This window comes from Maylandia zebra, linkage group LG7 (assembly GCF_041146795.1).
Source record: "Maylandia zebra isolate NMK-2024a linkage group LG7, Mzebra_GT3a, whole genome shotgun sequence".
Lineage (NCBI taxonomy): Eukaryota > Metazoa > Chordata > Actinopteri > Cichliformes > Cichlidae > Maylandia > Maylandia zebra.
Window position 1 is genome coordinate 25,133,851 of NC_135173.1, and position 15,028 is coordinate 25,148,878.

The 15,028-nt window shown below is 37.7% G+C and overlaps 3 protein-coding genes across 12 annotated transcripts in view; 2 read left to right on the forward strand and 1 right to left on the reverse strand.

Annotated features, from left to right (window-relative positions):
- Positions 1 to 1,911: 1,911 nt before the first annotated feature.
- Positions 1,912 to 5,016, forward strand: lyve1b (lymphatic vessel endothelial hyaluronic receptor 1b). Of its 2 annotated transcripts, none has more exons than XM_012922823.4 (6): positions 1,912 to 2,068; positions 2,550 to 2,718; positions 3,161 to 3,300; positions 3,534 to 3,935; positions 4,080 to 4,158; positions 4,277 to 5,016. In XM_012922823.4, exons 1-6 carry the CDS (start codon positions 1,984 to 1,986, stop codon positions 4,485 to 4,487), a joined length of 1,086 nt encoding a protein of 361 aa, XP_012778277.3. In that variant the 5' UTR covers positions 1,912 to 1,983; the 3' UTR covers positions 4,488 to 5,016. The 2 variants fall into 2 exon arrangements, with proteins under 2 accessions (XP_012778277.3, XP_012778278.3); XM_012922824.4 differs by having other exon boundaries at positions 2,569 to 2,718.
- Positions 5,017 to 5,259: 243 nt separating this feature from the next.
- Positions 5,260 to 14,934, forward strand: rlig1 (RNA 5'-phosphate and 3'-OH ligase 1). 2 transcript variants are annotated; one of them, XM_004564442.5, is made up of 8 exons: positions 5,260 to 5,468; positions 8,919 to 9,036; positions 9,136 to 9,231; positions 9,546 to 9,662; positions 9,836 to 10,033; positions 10,205 to 10,374; positions 10,543 to 10,594; positions 14,750 to 14,934. In XM_004564442.5, exons 1-8 carry the CDS (start codon positions 5,379 to 5,381, stop codon positions 14,758 to 14,760), a joined length of 852 nt encoding a protein of 283 aa, XP_004564499.1. In that variant the 5' UTR covers positions 5,260 to 5,378; the 3' UTR covers positions 14,761 to 14,934. The 2 variants fall into 2 exon arrangements, with proteins under 2 accessions (XP_004564499.1, XP_004564498.1); XM_004564441.5 differs by lacking the exon at positions 14,750 to 14,934 and having other exon boundaries at positions 10,543 to 11,094.
- cep290 (centrosomal protein 290) overlaps positions 12,044 to 15,028 on the reverse strand; it is a 40,597-nt gene continuing 37,612 nt past the window's right edge. For 6 of the 8 annotated variants that reach the window (XM_076886131.1, XM_014409097.3, XM_014409096.3 and 3 more), the window contains 4 exons: positions 14,687 to 14,828; positions 12,899 to 12,972; positions 12,702 to 12,796; positions 12,044 to 12,487 (listed from right to left, as the gene is read on the reverse strand). In XM_076886131.1, coding sequence (XP_076742246.1) covers positions 12,243 to 12,487; positions 12,702 to 12,796; positions 12,899 to 12,972; positions 14,687 to 14,828 — 556 coding nt within the window. In that variant the 3' untranslated portion in view covers positions 12,044 to 12,242. Of the gene's footprint in view, positions 12,488 to 12,655; positions 12,797 to 12,898; positions 13,013 to 14,686; positions 14,829 to 15,028 lie in introns of those variants that run through there. The other 2 variants (XM_076886132.1, XR_013099402.1) reach the window with 2 other exon arrangements.

The window sequence follows — 15,028 nt, forward strand, 5'->3', positions numbered from 1 at the left end:
TTATGATGTGTTCAGGGTACCAAATGCCAGGTCTGATCACATGATTAGAGATTACATGAGAAAGCATGCATCGTTTTTATTGAAAGGCTAGTTTTAATAGTGCAAAAAGTTAAATGCGTCAGCTGAGTTGATAATCCATATGCAATCAATACGTAATTAATAAATAACCTTAATACTCAATACTTAATACTTAACTGAAAATGCCACACTTTGATTGTTGGGTTTTGTTGGGTCTACCTTACAATATAAAGTTCCTTGAGGTGACTGTTGTTGTGATTTGACGCTCTATAAATAAAATGGAATTGAACTGAACTTTAATCATAAAAAAAATTAATGCAAAAATATTCATGAGTCCTTTCACTGAAAATCATTCAACTTTACTTTCATGATTAGATGTTCTCATCTAATCATGAAAGTGCATTATTCAAGTGTTCATGATAAAAACCCGTGTGAATGTTTTTCTTGGGGTTTTTTGGTATTTACTAAGATAGAAACTAAACTGCAGTGAGGCGTTTCACATGATGCTCCAGGCTTAAGCATTTAGTGTGCCACTTCTTATTTTTATTATCCCAAAAGATTTGATCCCAAAATTCTGTTATGTATTTTTTTTGTCCATGTGGAATATACTATATAAATTACCTTGCAGAATACCATGAAGCTCTCTTGTTTATGTTACTATGCATTAACCACCAGGGAAAAAACTTACTGGTCACAAATCATAAATAACATGTGCTTCTGCACATGTTTTTTGTCGCTTTGCTTTCCAGCTGTGCACCCTTCCTGAAGTTGAACATTTTTTTAAGCATCTTTTTCTTCTCAGTGTTTGCAAGTGTATATACAGTCCTCATAAAGGGACTCCTGCAGTTTGTCTCTATAATATAAAAGCCCTGTGTTAACTGTTGTCGTGGGTTGGTGCTGTATGAATAGATTAAAACTGGTTTATTTTTTCTATACTTTTTAAAATATACAACACTATATTTTTGTATACAACACTTTTTAGTCCATTGATTGATCATTTTATTTTGAAAAAATTGTATAATATCAACATTATGTATGTATTTTGTAAGCTCTGTTAATGGAAAGGGGCTGGGGCTGATATAGTGCTACATGTTGAGTCGCTTTAGGAAATGAAAAGATCAAACAAATGATTGATCAATGCATAATCGATGTAGGACTTAAAACAATTAAAAAGTAAACAAGCACACAGCAGTTTAAACAATTCTAAATACATTTGCACCATTACTGTGAAAGACAGACTTAAATATACAAGTAGTTCAAAGATTATGTGCCATGAGTCGTGATTTTTTTTCCTTTTTTGATCTTTGATAGGTGCCGTGAATGTGATGATTTGAAACATAATATAAACACAGAGGAAACTTGGTTATACGTATAAAATTGGTTCCAATAGCAGACAGCAAGAGTGAGGACAGCAGAGGAAAAGTTGGGAGGAAATTCCTTTTCCTACAGCTTATGGAGTGAAAAAATACCTTCATCAGAGATGCTTACGAAGCAGAAAAGCTCAAACTCATACAAATAGTACAAAACAACATTTAAGAAGGCTTCTTTAACCATATCCACTTGTAAAGTTTGATTTTTTAAAAATGAATAAACTCTTCACCCAATTGACAGTTTAGATTATTACATCCTTTTATTTGATTCTTTTATGAAACCCATATTCCTATATCTCTGCTTTGGAAATCATTAATATGTTATCACTAGTACAAGATTAGTGCTTTAAATGTCATATATGTCATGCATCTGCAATTTGATCACCCAAACAATAACGTTTAGAGAGTTACTGTGAAGGTCTTTCTCATGAGGATGCGTGTCCTATCTCCTAACAGGCCATAAAGCAGATTTGACCTTGTTTTTCCTGTTTCCTCTTCTCTTCCCTGTCACATTTGTTCTTGGGCTTCTCCCTCTGCTTCAGTTTATTTGATCCTCCACCGTCATCCACGTTGGGTATACTTTGTCATACAAGACATGGCAAGACTTTGTTGTTTGCCATCAGTATTACCTGTGATGTTTGCCCTGTTTTTACAAACCTGCGAATCCACTTTAAATAGAGGTAAGGTTTTTGTATGTTTATTTCTTCATTCACTTTTAGATTTAATCCTGGGATATCCCACAAGTTTAGCGTTTCAAATTCTAAAATTTCATAGTTGTTAAGAAGTTTAACTTGTGTTTTTGAAATGTCTTTTAAGACTGCCATCAGATTTTATTGTTAAGAAGACGAAGATGTGTGGCTCCTTCTGTGATATTAAACTTTAATATATTAGCAAAAGATTAAAAAAATGATTTTTTAAAATGTTTTTCTGAGTATTCTTTGTCGCACACGGAGTGTGTGTGTGTGCGCTCATATTATGGTTTATTTCTTTGTAAAGTAGATGTACACACTGTGGTTACCTGTATATTGATATGTATACTTTACATCATAAGTAACAGATCATAAGGCTTTTCACAGGACAGTCAGTTCTTCTTTTACATCCATCCATCTTTTCAATGTAATTTATTTACAAAGAAAATTCGCTTTAAAATTTTTTTGTTAGTAATTTCTGAGAGTTACAGAGCCACTGGAGTCTTCCTGCTTATTGAAGGAGGAACCTACTACACCTTGAACTTCACAGCTGCCAGAGATGCCTGTCTTTCACTAAATGTCACCATGGCGACGGAATATCAGATATCAAAAGCAATCACACATGGACTGGAAACGTGCAAGTAAGCAGAAAGCATTTAACTAGGGTTTAATACATGTTGACCCATATGCATTTTTCATATTAATAAATCATGCACAAAAACAGGCGACTAACTCGAATGCGTTTCCCAGTAATAACATAAAAATATTTTAGAAAACACAACTAACTGTCCCAAATACACAAGATCGATGTATTGCATAAGCACTTGGGTCCATATATATTTGGTTAGTGGCACTTTTTTTGGGGTAATTTTGCCTTCTTACACCATCACACTTTAAATTAAACCAAAGATTATTTAAATCAAGGAGTTTAACATTTGCATTCCCTGTTTATAAATTACACACAATCCCTGATTTTCTGTGGCTCAAAACTAATTGGACAGACTGACCTAATTTTAACCATAATGATTGTTGTTTAATATGTGGATAAAAACCATTACTATATTACTGTTACTATTTTAACAGATATGGCTGGATAGCTGAACAGATTGCCGTCATCCCACGAATTTCCCCTAAACAAAACTGTGGCCAAGGCAATATCGGGGTAGTGTCATGGAAGACATCAGCAGATAAAGAGTTTGGCGTCTTCTGCTTCAATGCATCCGGTATTACTTATTTTCTTAGTTTATGAGACTAATATACGCCATAAACGTCAATTCATCCATCACAGATGTCAAATGTCTAATGCCAAGACCAAAGTGTCTGAGTGGCACATAACAATGTAATGACATGATCAGTGTGATTGTGACCCGCAAGTGGTTTTCATGTTGTGCCTAATTACTGCCTGTAATTACAGCATCTGATCACTTAAATAGAACTGAACCATTGATTTTCTCAGCATTAACAGATTTGGAGACAACAGCCAGCCCACAATCCCCCACATCTCCAACTCCACTGACAACTCAAACCACACATTTGGTCACATCAACAACAAAGTCCATGTCCTCAACAAAAAAGTCAATAACAGGAAAATCTCAGCCGACACTTCAGCCCACACCCTCAACTTCAGCTTCTGATGTGCTTGTCAAGACATCGCAGTCAGCAAGGATTTCTTCCTCTGCCACCCCTTCTTTTAAAACGTTCTCAACCCATATTCCTGTTTCCTTGCCTCCGATTACCACTCTGAACCCCCCTGGTACCACTTTTACCTTTTCTGCTTCCACTCATGCCTTCAATTTCCCAGCTTCCTCTGAGTCGGTGCTGCCACAGACTGAGAGCCCCACAAAACCATCTCTAGGAGGTATGTTCTGCAATATCTTCTTTTTTCATTGTTTGATTTTGCTAAAATCATTTCAGCAAAAAGAAACCCAAACATTTGGATAAATGATTTTAATCAAATTAACTTATTTACTTGTTTTCTTTTGTTGTTGTTTTTCTTTATCAGCTTTACATGTAACAGTTATTGTTCTTGGCATCATTCTTCTGCTCCTGACTGCAGCAAGCGCTATGTGGTACTTTCAAGTGTGAGTAATGTTTTCAGCACTTAAGGAACAACTTTTGTTTCTTTGTTTGCAATAATGTGGTGTAATCCACATATGTTGTCTTTTATTAAAAACACTTTTCTCTGTCTTTTTGGAAAAGGAATGTTTTCAGGTGCTTGTCTCACTGGCAGCAGATGGATAACATCGAGACAGAGATGTGGAATTTTACTGATAATGATATGAACCAACTCGGCCAGTATGGACCGCAAGGAGATGATGATGATGACGATGAAGAAGAATCAGACCACAAGTACTCCAGTGATATCACTCTGTGTGTGAAATCAGACATCAAAGCAAACTCTTCAGAGTAATATGACCATTTTGTGCAAGTTTTTGTAGACACAGCTGTGTTGTCTGATAAAAACAAGATTAGAAGATCATTTACGTCATAAACTCTTCGGTTGATTGTTGTACTCATAAAAATCCTTTATACAGCCTGATGCAGGACTCTTCTGGCTACAGACAACTGACTCTGGCTCTATGTTTAGACTTGCTGTCATATACACATGAATGAAGGTGGAAGCCAACATATGCTTCGCTCCTGGTGGTGGAGAAAAAAACAATACAAATATGTAACTGACACAGACCATATTGTAAAATAATATTGAAAATATACAATAATAATTGTGTGACCTGTATTTCTGTATTACAGACAACCGATACTAACAAACAAGCTTTCAAAGTAATACTATTATTACTTTTATTATGAAAATAAATTGTGTTAATGTTATTTACAAGTGTCTTCTACCCCCCCCCCCCCCCCCCCCCCCACAATTTGTGTTTGGGCAAATATTTCTTTGTAACTTTGCATCTTGGCAATAAATACTGTTGCAAAGCCTGTTTATTTCCTCTTAAAGGGCGCCATTTAATTCCCAAAGAAATGCATGTGTGGATTGTGCAGCAGAGACGAGTATGAAAAACTTACCAAATCTTCTCTGCCAATCCAGTAAAAGTACATTTATTTGCATTTATTTCACGTAAAATAGCAAAAAATATATACTTCCAAATACACATGGGTACATGTTGTTACCAACGCAGCAACATGGCGGCGGTAATGAATCGTTTCGGTATTTACTCACCGACATAAAACCAGCGAAGAAGACGACAACTCCAGAGCCAAACCGTTGTTGATTTTTTTTTTTTTGCTTTGCTCATCCATGTTTGTAAACGTTAAGTTACAGCTTTGGTAGAAAGCACACGAAATGAGACGCCTGGGTTCCGTACAGCAGAAGATACCGTGTGTGTTTCTGACAGACGTGATGGAAGAACAGTCCAGAAAACGCGACTGTCAGGTGAATGCATCTGCAGACACATTATCAGGCGCAGTAGGTTTATTATGGGTATCTCTTGCTGCTACAGTTGTTAGCACGGAGAAGCACCCGTCGTGAACAAGTTCTTAGTCGTGTCTTTTTTATCTTTTACTGGAAATGAAATGTAAGCAGAGTAAATGTCTGAGCCAGAGCAGGGGGAGGTGGCTAACTGTTGTCCTTTCGCCTGTAGCACGAGGACACACCTCAGGTCTTCCTCGGCAGAGGACCACACTGATTTGCATAATGTAGACAACAGGTTGAACAAATTAACTGACACATGGTCGTCGTGACAAATAGTTGTGCAGCTGGTTTCAACAGCAGAGAAATTTCTGTCTGATTTATTTATTTATTGTAAATGTGGTGCAATCTGGCATCAAACAGTTATTTGCTGTGCCAACTTTCCAGTTTTTAACAGTGAGTCGAGTAGAGCCAGTGCTGTGTGATGAATAGAGTAGAGCAAATACCTGCATGGCTGAATGAAGGGTTTTTCCTACTTACTCAAGCTTTACCAAAGCACCAAAATCTTCTTTGTCAGGTAACACACAGACATATGCAGACCACTCTTGCAGGCTTAGTCACTGCAAGTCTGGAAAAAACAAACAAACAAACTCTGGAATGAAGAAAATTTTGGCCAGGCTACTTGAAAGCAGAAGAAGAGAGGAAGAACGTGCCAGTTAAAAGACTTATGGACATTTCAGCTCTATCGTTAAGGGCATGGAAGAACCTGACATTAAATTAATGTTTCATAACGTGTAAGACTGAGAGCATCTTTACATAATTCAAATGTAGGCTAAACCTAACTGCAAGTTTGATATAAGGAAGTGCAAATAGATGGCCTGTTTCAGGACTGTAGTCAGTGAGACTTGTAGAACATTAAAACCCTACAGGAAAAAAATCAATGAATAAAGTTGTTTCTGAGAATTGATATTAATTACTGATGCTCATTACCGAAAGACTTTAGACACTGTTACTATTCACTCACTGAGCTCTGAGGGATCTTGTAGAGGTATTACTATCTGATGTTAATATACACAGCTCAAAGGAGAGATCTGCAGGTGTCAGGATAGGACTACATATAACAGGAAAAGTCTGTTTTCACACATTAGCTGTTTACCCTTAAGTTAAATCGTTGCAAAGAATTATTTCAGTCATTTCCCTAGATAATCAGTAACTTAATACTATCATTTTCTTTATTCATTTTTTAGCGGTTGTTTAGTTTTTCTTTTAGAACCCTACCACAGGGGGGCCACAAGCCGATGTAGTGCTAGTGCCGTTCTCAACCCAGCAGAAATGGGGAGGGTTGTGTCAGGAAGGGCATCTGGTGTAAATCAACCATGTGAATCATCAAGAATGAGATTTCCATAGCAGATCAGTTGAGGCCTGGGTTAAGAACGACCGCCTACGGTGCTGTTGGCCAACAGGGTGTGGATGGAATTTGTGCTGCTGCTGGCCAAAGAGGAAAGTTGGAAGGCATGTTCGAAGACAGAGAGAAGGATGGAGCCAGGGAAGAAAAGGGGACGGCCAGAGTGAACAAGGCCATGCAGAGGCTATTTGTGGCAGAGGAGGATGCTTGAAATGGAGGCAGAAGATGAAAAAGTGTTGTTAGTGTCTTTTAGGATGCTAGCTGGCCCCCCAGATTTTTCTCCACAGCGATACATCAAACAACATCCATCCATAGGTCTCCAGCCTGTCCAAGGCCCAAACAACATAGAAATGACTTGATTTGTTCAGAATGGTTACCCTATTGATGGAACAGAAATATAATTACCACCATATTACTTTATGGCTGTGTTTACCATCCTTTTGGAGCTACGGCACATATTTCACATTAGAAAAATCACATGGCACACCACCAAACAAAAATGTCACAAAAAGCATATTGATCATTTTTCCTGTGCACCAGGTACAGCAGAACCACTACTCATGCTAGGGCCTTCATCTGGGTCAGATTGACTACTTTTTCTTTTCAGATATTTATCTATTGCTATGATGTGCTGCGTCGTCTCACAGCATGACTTTTTAATTTCTTCTTCATCATCTTCTGTTTTCCCGGCAGTTGGCAACCTATTTAATTAGAGCAGGTAGCTGTACTGCTCTCTAGTGGAAGAGATTGTAATTGTTCTGCCCGTTACTCACGCCGGTCCTCAACCTTTTTTGCTCCACGGACCGGTTTAATGTCAGACAATATTTTCATGGACCGGCCTTTAAGGTGTCTCAGATAAACACAGCAAAATAAAATGAAACAACCAAGACAAAAACAATGATATTTTGTAATTATAATAATAAACGCAAATTCATTGTGTAATTGTGTAACTTTATTAGCAGCGTCCTCGTGAAATACGGCAACAACATTGAGAGTAACATCCTCCTCTCTGCCCCTTAATGCTCTCTGGTCACTATGGTAACACGTAAATATTTCTTTCAAAATAAGACACACAACTACAACACGGGAAAAGACCCAGGATAACCGAGTTAACGATAAAACCCCGGAAAACCATAAATTTCACACCCAAGCCTCAACATGCCATATCCACTTATCCACTTGATATAAGGCTAACTGGCAAACTGTAATGTTTTTCAAATTTTTTCCCCTCTCTGATTTTTAAATGCATGTGCCTTAAAACCACCAGGTGCAAGAGTTCCCTGCAGAGCCTGGGATTAAAGTTTGTGGCTCTTGGAGGCCTGTTTCCTTTGCACAGGTTTTCTCTGAATTAGCTGGAGCAACCAGCTAATTCATGTCATATGTGCCGTGAGCACATTGGCATTCGTTCAAACTCTACACCACTTGAAGATAATTTCGCTTTCAGTGGAGTGATAGATTTCAAATAAGTGTTTTTGAATCATTTGCCAAACTGATATACTTCATCCATCCATCTAGAGCTGTAGAGAACGCTTTAATCTTGGCATAATGATGACACTTTATACTGATGATCATGGGCCTCATATCACTGGCACCTCATTTGTATCTCCTTAATGTTATGTTTTTATGTTGTGGTAAATGTAGTCTTGTAGTCATGTGTGTTTTTTGAAAATAGCCAGAAACTGAAACGTCATTTGTTTGAATCAGCACCTGTTAATAGATATATAGGAGATATACTTTAAGAGAATCGCTTTTCATGGGATTCACTTATATTTCATGTAATTGATTCTCTGGTTGCTAAAACTTTGCAGTCATGAAATTATTCTCAAATTGCATTAGATGAATTGTGCAGCTGATTCAGTGTCAGCACAGTCATGTAGTCTGTTGTTGGTTCTTTAATCAAGCCCAAACTTATAATTGAAAAGTGGTGGTTTATAATGTGGGGCTTCTGTTTGATGCTATATAATATGTAGATAACTGATTTATGCATTCATGGTACCGTTACTAATGTTGGGTATAGTCACTTTCATTTATATCTTGCACTGATCAAACATGGTTTTGCTTCTCTTTAGCAATTTCAGGTTGTTGCCACAGAAAATGTGAACCCTGTTGCTCTGCAGGCTAACATACATAGTGCGCTTGCCACTGAAAAACTTGATGGCACCTGTTGCTATGTTACAGTTTATAAAGGTGAGAAGATCTCAGAATAACACTGATCATTTCCTAGTCAGCATCTACAAATGCTACTACTTTGTAGTTTTCTAAGTGGAATTGATCTGTTTTCTTTAGGGCAGCCTTACCTGTGGGCTCGACTTGACAGAAGACCAAACAAACAAACAGAGAAGAGGTTTAAAAAGTACCAACATTCTCACAAAAGTTGTAAAGGTAGATTAACTTTGTCAAAAACAGTTCCCCCAAGATTTTTGAACACGTTTTCTTTTTGGTAATATTGCTTCTACACATCACCACAGTGGGTTTTTAGTGACTGAAGCAGATTCTGAGCCTCAATTCAAAGGGTTTAATAGCAGTATTACTTAAAAATCCACTGTATTGGTATACACAAGCATAATTACCAGAAACCTATGGGGCTAATTGTGATAATATTGAGTGTGGACCAAAAAAGAAAAGGCCTGGAAAATGTTAATGCATAACACATTTAGCAGTGGGGAAGGGTTTTATTTTTCCGGGCTTTCTTTCAGGTTTCACGTGGAACATAGAGGAAGATTTTAAACCGGTGCCAGAAACATGGATCCCAGCTCATGGAGTCAAACATCACAGCGGCCGTCCAGTGCCCGATGAACATGGACATATTCCAGGTTCTTAGTTCTCATTTTAGTTTGTGTGCAGTGAATTCACCTATGTCTATGTAAAAGAGTTTATGTAGAAAAATGGGGGTAAGTGTCAAAGTGATGATAAGCAGCAAGTATCGTCCTTCACATGGAAACCATCAGCATGACGAGTACTTTTCTTTGTTGTTATAAATATGTAGGCTGGGTTCCAGTGGAGAGAGACAACAAGCAGTACTGCTGGCACTCCTCTGTGGTGGATTACAACGTTGGGCTTGCTCTTGTTCTCAGGCCTCGACGTGACAACGAAGACATGTTAGAAATCACATCAGTCCCATTAGCTGAGCTCCAGGAACAAACACTGGAGCTTATTGGAACCAATGTCAATGGAAACCCCTATGGTAATAGAAACTACATTCATTTTTTTTTTTTTTTATATAAGCTGTGGTTAGGAATTAGGAATTAATTATGTTGTTATGTTAATAAATGATTAAGATTAATTAACTTCATTGGGTGATTGATTTAAAAGAAAAACTGAAGTAAACCAAGGTTCATTAATATTGTACAAACAGGGCTGGGCAGCAAAAAACAGCCTGTCCACTGCCTGGTTACACATGGGAGTGTCCCAATCAGAAACCCACCACCTGTGGACTTCCAGCAGCTGTGCTCCTGGTTTCATGAGAATCCAGACGGTCGAGTTGAGGGCATAGTCTGGCACTGCAGTGACGGCACTCTCATCAAGGTGGGATAATATATATATATATATATTATTCAGTACATAAAATAGATTTAAGTATCTGTATTAAAAGATTGAGCTGCCATAAGCAGTTTACAGGGAGCAATGCTTTCATGCTTCAGTGTTCTAAATAGTGTGAAATCAGGCACCAAGCTCTTCTGTGTGTGTTGTTAGGTCCATCGTCATCACCTGGGACTGAAGTGGCCAGAAGCGAACACTTGCCTTGGTAACAAGCCGACGGCCATCCGTGTTGACGCTTATGGCAGCACGGAGTTGTTTACATCGTTTGTAGCACTAAATGGACACTGCTTCAGCCGGCTTCAGGACATTCACTTTGAGCTATAAGTCCATGCGGTCTTGTGAGGATCTGCCGCTTCGCTGATAGATCCCTGATATTTCATCTGTAATTCCTTGCGAGTGATTTACAATCCTATACTCATATAGATTAATTTATTCCACAGAAACCAGTTAAGAACTGCTGCTTTTTGAATTCATGAAAGTCTTAAGAGTAGCTTACAGTGAGTGAGCTGTTAGTGGAAGAAATAAGGAGAAAACTGACTGCCAAAGTTTAACGTTTGGCACCCAAAAGAAACGGTGGAGTGAATCAAAACTTAAGATGGTTTTTGCAGAGATGTGTACTGCTTTAATGTAAAAATAACTGACCAACTTGGCTTTTTTTTTAGCAAGTTAAGTTATTAAAGGGAACCCCAGCTATTAAGACATGTTTGTGCTAAAATATGCACTGTGCTTTCAATAACATGTGGTATTAAAATACGCCAAATGTTTTCCTTTTAAGCACATTTTATATAAAACTGATTTACCAGTAGGCCGCCATTGTTATTTACTTCTCAATGCACTCTGGGTAGTGACATCATATGGTTGCACCGCATTGAGTTCAGTTAGCAGCGCACTGGAACTGGCTTCAGTTCAACGTTTCCAGTTTGAACCAGAACAATCCGAGAGAGAGAATGAAAATAGTCAACCAGTACTTATTTTAGATGAAGATGAAAACAATCCGTCACACGAGGACGCGAGAGTGAGGGAAAACTACTGGTGTCTGTGCGGTTACTGCTTGCCCGTGCCAATCGTAATTTCACTGTATAATAAAAATTAGAATTCTATTAATGTTTTTATCACGCGGTTATGCGATGCCATGGATAGCTGCTGCCATAAAACTGAGCTCTTTACAACAAACGCTCTCAGTAGCCGCACAGACACCAGTAGTTTTCCCTCACTCTCGCGTCCTCGTGTGACGGATTGTTTTCATCTTCATCTAAAATAAGTACTGGTTGACTATTTTCATTCTCTCTCTCTCGGATTGTTCTGGTTCAAACTGGAAACGTTGAACTGAAGCCAGTTCCAGTGCGCTGCTAACTGAACTCGATGCGGTGCAACCGTGTGACGTTACTACCCAGAGTACATTGAGAAGTAAATAACAATGGCGGCCTACTGGTAAATCGGTTTTATATAAAATGTGCTTAAAAGGAAAACATTTGGCATATTTTAATACCACATATGTTATTGAAAGCACAGTGCATATTTTAGCACAAACATGTCTTAATAGCCGGGGTTCCCTTTAAAAATGACCACTTTATATATACTGTATCCCAAAACTCATCTGTTGCTAAGTGAAGAATGAATGAATAAATATTAACATTTTATTCAACAATTTTTTTATTTGACAGAATACAAAAGTGACTTACAGTACACAGAAAAAAACTTTCATGTTACGTACAAATTTACATTCTCACAACAATAAGTTAGTATTCACATATTAACACAAAAATATTGTGTCATTTCATTGTTAAAAGGAAACTCCTTCCTCAAAATTTCCAAGGAATGTGACTGTAAAAGCATGACTTGCATACCACACATTAAGTGATAGACACACTGGGCACTTCTGCCTTTACCCCAAATTGTTGACACACTTTTTTCAGCTGCTCCTCCAACAGAACATTCTTCTTCACCTCTAAGTTGTAGTTATATTTCAGGTCTTCGATTTCATCAAAAAATGCTGGGTCAAAGTTCTCCAGTTCTTTTTTCAGCTTCGTGACCTCAGCTTGAAGTTTGGTTTTTTCAGTTTCAGCTGCCTGCAGAAGCTTTTTGAGTTTCCCATAATCTATGGACACAAGAAGAGAAACCATCATGATTCTTCCTTAGACAGTACTGTACCTCATACCTATCAAGGTGTTTGTTAAGACGGCGCATATATATATATATATATATATATATATATATATATATATATATATATATATATATATATAAAAAAAAAAAAAGTCCCAACCTCCCTCAGATTCACGCTGACAAAACAGTGTAGCTGGAAGACTCGCCTAGTTTAGGTGTCGTCTCGCCGTATCGTTCACTGTATTCTTGCATCCTTCGTTTCATTTCTTCATTCTCTTTTCCCAGCTGAGTGCTGGCCAGTCTTCACATACATGACATGTAGAGTTTAGTCAAAAGCAAAATGTAAAGTTGAATGTTTCAGACAAAGGAAAAAAAAAATTTTTTCATGCGAAGTTTAACGTACCGGATTTCCTGGAAGGCCTTGCTGCTTCCTGCATCACCTTTTCCAGCAGCAGGAAAGGTTTTTAACACGTCAGCCTAAGAATGACAAACTGATAGTATCAATCAAATACAGCACCTAAAAAGACAAAACATTTTGTCACAGACATAACCGTGTTACATCATAGATTTTGTCATCTCTTTTTTCCACAGAAAAAAGAACGATAACTACTAAAAACTAAAGCTTCCCTTGAAAACACGACAAAATGTCAAGGAAAATAAGACGTGTTATGAACTGTGGAGCAACTCTAAAAACACAAACTTTTACACTTTATATTTTATTTCACTGAAGCAACTTTAGATTTCATGTACTATAATCTTATGACATTAAAACTAAATGATGCTTTTGTCAAAATATGATTAAAACTACAAAAAAATTTGCTGTCCAAATTAACTTAACCCTCTACTGCATAGCGTTGCCCTGAGGCAACAAACCACATTTTCATCCTTTACACTGGCCCTTCAAATAATGCTACCAGGCACATCTCTTTCCAATAAAATGAGTTGAAGGTGGTGTGACTTTCATGGGGGGGGGGGGCTTTCTGCAAGGTGCACTACATGAGACATCTCATTAGGAGGCAAGATAAAGATCACTATTTTACATGTTTATAGTGAAATACATGTATATTAAAAATACTTGTATGTGCATGAATATGTGAAGAAGAATATTTGATTGTTCTACTTTTTAAATTTCATTTATACAGTAAAACTGTTAATTTTCATTCATTGCCTCAAGGCAACACTGCACAGTTAGCCCAATTTTTTTCAGGCAATATAATGCATTTGCATATGTGTGTAGAGATGTGTTTGTGTGCATTTATATGATCATAGTCAATGTTTTTACTTCACAATCTACTCATAATTACAGGACATGGATGTAAATACCTTTTATGGAAGGAAACCAAGGGAATGTGCACTTTCTGTCCTCAGAAAGTGAGGACAGTGAGCTTTCAGGGAGTGACAGTGAAGTAGAGTGGATGCCTGAATGAGGTTTAAGGGACACTTAGGAGCTCAGGGGTCAGTTGGTAAAGTAACTGTGTCTGTGTGTGTGTGTTAGTGTGTGTGGTCGTGTATTATTTATTGTTGTGGGGACACAAATTTGTTTACACACTCACATTGTGAGGTCTCGCCTACTTTATGGGGACAAATTGCAAGGTAAATCATTATATTTTAGGGTGAAGACTTGAGTCAGGGTTAGGGTAAAGTTCAGGCAGGGACTTGTGATGGGTAGAGTCAGGATAAGTCTCCAGGAAATTAATGTAAGTTAATTTAAGGTCCCCAAAAGTGATGGAGAAACAACGTGTGTGTGTGCGCACGTGCGTGCATGGGGTTAGGGTCAAATGTTGGATGTATTTTGGTGTTTTATTGTTCTGTGAAATGTTTACATAGTTTATTTGTTGTTTATTTATTTGTTCATCCTTGTTGTACTAATGCAACTTATTATAGAATAACTTGGCGTTTTACTACCCTTGTCGCACAGTGTTGCCTTGAAGCAACAAACCAATATCTGTTTGGGGGGGGGGCAAGGTGTCAAATTTTATGATTGATATATTATTAGGGACCCTAAAGCTCCCCAAAAATTAAAAAGTCATGCAGTAGAGGGATAAGATGCTGGATTAAAAACAGCCTGGGTAACAACAAGAAGTTTGAAAAATGGACATTTTTGGTCAGTATCTGCTTACCAAAGATTGTCATGACTTCTAGATTCAGCACTATCTCAAATAACAGGAACACATTTTAAAGTTTTTGCCACCTGATCCTCGAGTTGTCGTATTGTTATCTGAGCTCTCTCCTCCCGCTCTGTCATCTCTTTCAGATGTTGTTTGAGTTCAGACAGTCGGATGTTCTTTTGGGAGAGTTCCTTCTCCAGCTCCTTCATCTTGTTCTCAAACATCCTGCACAAATAGAAGTCAAATGACCATCAGATCTCAAATTGTGTCCAAAGTAAATAAACATGCTGTTTGTTAATATTGTCTTATTAAAGCTTGAGCATGAGACTGACGTAAATGAGCAGCCTTTATTACCAAAGAGTTTGCATAATGTTGACTAAGCCTGTTAGCGACAGTCTATTTCGCAGCATACCAGAGTTTGAATC